The following is a 5,000-nucleotide window of genomic DNA, read 5'->3' as shown; positions in this document are numbered from 1 at the left end:
AATTAATTGGAGTTCCAAACTCAAATTAAAAACCCATATTGTGCTTTATTAGCATGCCTGTCACGATATAGCGTTGCAAAAGCATACAAATAACAAAACGAAAGTGTGAATATAGTTACCTTAACCAATCAGTAACGGAGCTTGCGGGTCAGTTCTGCGTCACCACTCTCAACTGTTTGCTGATTGGCTAAACACTGAGAGAGCCGAGCTCGAGGCATTTGCCAGACGGTGTGCGGAGCCAAAATCTTTGGGTGGAGTACATAGGATGGCGTCGCGAGGATAAAACCAGGCTACTGCAATTGAGAGTCATCCTTGTATGCACTGAACAAAATGACTTGTGCTTAAGGATGGACACAATGCTTGAGAACATTTTTGTTTTACACTACACTTCACTGCACTGCAGACATGTACTATGTTTGAAAAGAATCGATGTAGGCTCTGCTGGGGCCAACCGGTAGGGCACTCGTCTACCATGCGGCTGAGTCGGGTCCTTTGCCGACCCCTCCCCATCTCTCTCCCCATTTGCTTTCTGTCCACCTCTCACACTGTTCTGTCAAATAAAGTCGAAAAAGACAAAAAATCTTTAAAAAAGAAAGGAATCAATGTAGTTTAGACCAGTTTAGAGACTTTTCAGTTTTGTCCCTCAGTGTCACCTTCCTATATTTCGCAAAACCATGTCGCTTTGCCCTTAATAATCACTGACTGGAAAACAACATGTTCAAATGCAAAACGTCCAAATCTGTGTTAAGCATTCTGCCCCAGTGTTTAGGAGTCAGACAGTGTTTGGGCCCGGACGTGGCGTGTGTGCATATGCTACAATTACTGTTTACTTGTTTTGGGTCTGCTCTGGTCTGTTCTAATGGCACTAATGGTGCCACTTTAGTGATGGGTCACGGCTCAATTGCTGAAGTGTGTTTGCTGTTTAGGGGCTGTAATTTCCCTCTTCTCCCTAAAGTGCAGTGGACTCTTAACTCACAGGTGGTGAGGCTCGCATCTGTCGTGTGTGTGTGTGTGTGTGTGTGTGTGTGTGTGTGTGTGTGTGTGTGTGTGTGTGTGTGTGTCTGTGTCTGTGTGTGTGTGTCTGTGTCTGTGTCTGTGTCTGTGTCTGTGTCTGTGTCTGTGTCTGTGTCTGTGTCTGTCTGTCTGTCTATCTATCTATCTATCTATCGATCTATGTCTGTGTGTGTGTGTGTGTGTGTGTGTGTGTGTGTGTGTGTGTGTGTGTGTGTGTGTGTGTGTGTGTGTGTGTGTGTGTGTGTGTGTGTGTGTGTACAGTACAGCGTTTCTCAATTAAGTCCTTGTGTGAGGACATCCACCTGATGCTTTTGTGTGTGTGTGTGTGTGTGTGTGCGCGTGGGTGCGTGCGTGCGTGCGTGTGTGTGTGTGTGCGTGCATGCCTCACCAAAGTCCCTGGTTGAGGACATCCATCCGATGCTCTTCAGGGAGACAATGGCCAGCAGGCCCGAGCCCACGAAGGAGCCGATGCCCGAGAAGAAGAAGAAGAGCCCCATGATGGCACTCTGCATGGAGCGCGGCGCCGCCGAGTAGGCAAACTCCAGACCTGCAGGGGGAGACAGAGCAACACACATCAGGTTAACAAAAGAAGAAGAAGAAGAGCCCCATGATGGCACTCTGCATAGAGCGCGGCGCCGCCGAGTAGGCAAACTCCAGACCTGCAGGGGGAGACAGAGCAACACACATCAGAATGCGATTTGTAGGAGGGGATGGATGGGGGGAATTGTTTAATGTAATTTAACTGATATTGCTTGAAATCTGAAACATATCCCCCCTTCTGGTTTTCTGACAAATAGCAAAGGAACACACTTAATGTTAAAAAACTTCAGTAAGGGTAAGGGAGGGAGAAAGAGAGAAAATAAGGAGGGAGGTTGGGGCTGGTAAAGAGTGAATGTCAAAGACAGGAAGTGAGAGAAAAGAAAAAGAGGGAGACAAAGACAAAGAGGAAGAGAAAGAAAGAGAAAGAGAGAGCGAGAGAGAGAGCGAGAGAGAGCAAGAGAGAGAGAAAGAGAGCGAGAGAAAGAGAGAGAGATAGGTGGTGGGCCCAGTCTCATATCTTGTCAGTTCGTTGGTGTTAACGAGTGGCAACTTTATTTTTGCTTATATAACCCCCTGACAACCCATTAATCAATATTTTGGCTGTTGCCATCCTCAAAACTTGCACATTGATTTATAAAAATGACAACAAAAACTAGCCGACCGAGTGACGTCACGTCAATGCAAAGCCAACGAGGCAGAATACAGCTAGCGCGTGCATGCTACCCGGAACCGTCAGATTTCATGGCAAAAAGTGACAAGTTGGGGGGTAAGTGGGCTCACTTATTGTGTACATGCAAAAAAATATATTTTCTCAAACTTTCAGGAGTGCTCTTTTTCGCTGTTAGTGTTCGACTGTCTGACCATCATTGGGCAACAAGAGATAAATGTCAAAAGTATGACAGGTCTGTTCCCTCAAAGCAATAGAGCAATGAGGTGACGGGGGTAGATCAATTCGCCAAAAAACTACGTGTCAGTAAAGAAATGCAAGCTGTGTTATTTTTTCCAGTAACAGGAAAATGGTCAGGAATGAAATGCCTACATTGTTTCAATGATTAGGTGAATTATCTGCCTATGAAAAAAGCCTGATATGCGGATAAATATTCCCTTTTCAACTTTGAGGGGCGAAGACTTCCCATTGACTGTGCATGATGTGACGTCACCCACAGTCTTTTTTTTATTTTCGTTATTTTTTAATATCAACGTGCAACTTTTCAGCGTGGCAACAGCCAGAATATTGCTTTACATATTGTCAGGAGGTCATATTAGAAAAATCAAGTTGCCACTCGAGAGTGAGAACGAAACTCATTTTCTAAAGGAGCTACGAATTCTAGCCCACGGTCTAAGAGACAGAGAGAGAAAAAGAGAGAGACAGACAGAGAGAGAGAGAGAGAGAGAGAGAGAGAGAGAGAGAGAGAGAGAGAGAGAGAAGAGAGAGAAGAGAGAGAGAGAGAGAGAGAAGAGAGAGAGAGAGAGAGAGAGAGAGAGAGAGAGAGAGAGAGAGAGAGAGAGAGAGAGAGAGAGAGAGAGAATGAGCAAGACTGAACAAGAGTGTGTACGAACTAGGAGGTAATAGAGCAAGAATCACTCCAACCTTGGCTGGCTTGGCTGAATGCACCGCTGCCTCTGGGCTGACTAACCTCTTCACAGAGAGCAGCCCCTTTGTTTCTCAGCCCATGACATGGGCAAACTCATCACCAAACGCACTTCTCTTTCTCCAGGACACACAATATGTGCGCGACTACTCATGCGCGCGCACACGTCCATTAGACAACCATTACACACTTTGTCTAGACACTTTGTCTATAGGCTCATCTGTAATCATTTTATTTTCACAGTGAAAGACGTGCAACACTGACATCCAACAGCTCACACACAATGAACACACGGGGAAAATACAGAGAGAAAAACTGTACAAAGAAAGACAGAAAGACAGAAAGAAAGAAAAAAAGTAAGAAAGAAAAAAGAACGTAAGAAAGTAAGAAAGACAGACAGACAGACAGACAGACAGACAGACAGACAGATAGACACACACACACACACACACACACACACACACACACACACACACACACACACACACACACACACACACACACACACACACACACACACACACACACACACACACACAATCATATGGATATTCAATACAGTGGACCACTCTTCACTGTTGAATGCTAATGTTCTGTCAGGACTGATCCATCTCTAACAAAAATGGGGCATTATAGGGCAGTCATGGGTAGGAGGTTAGGGTGTCAGACTTGTAGCTCATAGGTTGCTGGTTCGACTCCCGACACGCCAGGTTGGTGGGGGGAGTAATTAACCAGTGCTCTCCCCCATCCTCCTCCACGGCTAAGGTACTCTGAGCATGGTACCGTGCCGCCGCACTGCTCCCTTGGGGGTCGTTGGGGGCTGCCCCTTTGCACGGGTGAGGTATGAATGCAATTTCGTTGTGTGCAGTGTTCACTTGTGTGCTGTGGAGTGCTGTGTCACAATGACAATGGGAGTAGGAGTTTCCCTGGTGGGCTTTCACGAGTAACAAAATGACATAGACAGGGTCATAGTATCAAGTCAGAAATGAAGGAAAATGGGTAGGATATGCTGCCAATGGTAGAGAGGAGGAGTAATGACATTTAAAGGTCTACCTTAAACTCTAATTTATTCATGCCGCATCTTGTTACATTTCTGCAATTACTGGTTTTCTTTTTTTTTATACTGTAGCTTGGCCAATCGGGGGCCCCCTGGTAGATGGGGCCCCTAGGCCAGAGAGAGTAGAGAGAGAGAAGTTCCATTGGCCCATTGTTTACGGGTTCTATTATTGCAAGGGGAGGGGGGAAATCTCCCTTTAGGCAGACCTAAGGACTGTTCTATTCAATGCTAGGAGTATTATGGCACGCCCCTTTAGGCAGACCGGAACCTGGTCATGTTAGGTGCCCATAGCAACCTATTACATTGGCATATCTCTATATACTTAAAGAATCTCTGCATAGGCTGCAGCAGCCATGTCTGGTGCTCCCCATGGGGCCCAATGATGTGGCCAGGAGCCAGAGCCCTAGCTGCCAGTTAGTTAGTATGGGGGCGTATACCTGCTCCGGACTTCCATTCACCTGCTCCAACACCACACGCCAAATCACTGTATGCCAACGGGTATGCGCACGCACGCACACACACGCACGCACTCTTTCTATCTCACATGCAAACACACACACACACACGCACGCTCTCACTCTTTCTATCTCACTCACACACACACACACACACACACACACACACACACACACACACACACACACACACACACACACACACACACACACACACACACACACACACGGGATACATCCGCAACTCTCATTCTCTCTTGCACGGGCGCGCGCACGCACGCACGCAGACACAAGCAAAAGGGAGACATCCACAACTCTCTCTCTCTCTCTAACACACACACA

At 46.6% G+C, this 5,000-nt stretch overlaps 1 protein-coding gene across 3 annotated transcripts in view; it reads right to left on the bottom strand.

Annotated features, from left to right (window-relative positions):
- The window catches only part of slc15a4 (solute carrier family 15 member 4), a 113,845-nt gene that overhangs the window by 34,155 nt on the left and 74,690 nt on the right, over positions 1-5,000 (bottom strand). For 2 of the 3 annotated variants that reach the window (XM_063194769.1, XM_063194768.1), the window contains exon 8: positions 1,403-1,561. The exons of the other annotated variant lie outside the window; for it this stretch is intronic. In XM_063194769.1, coding sequence (XP_063050839.1) covers positions 1,403-1,561 — 159 coding nt within the window. The remainder of the gene's footprint in view (positions 1-1,402; positions 1,562-5,000) is intronic. 3 annotated transcript variants of the gene reach the window in all.

Source organism: Engraulis encrasicolus, chromosome 3 (genome assembly GCF_034702125.1).
Source record: "Engraulis encrasicolus isolate BLACKSEA-1 chromosome 3, IST_EnEncr_1.0, whole genome shotgun sequence".
Classification (NCBI taxonomy): Eukaryota; Metazoa; Chordata; class Actinopteri; order Clupeiformes; family Engraulidae; genus Engraulis; species Engraulis encrasicolus.
The sequence above is the reverse complement of the archived record's forward strand: the minus strand, read 5'-3'. Positions and strand labels throughout refer to the sequence as shown.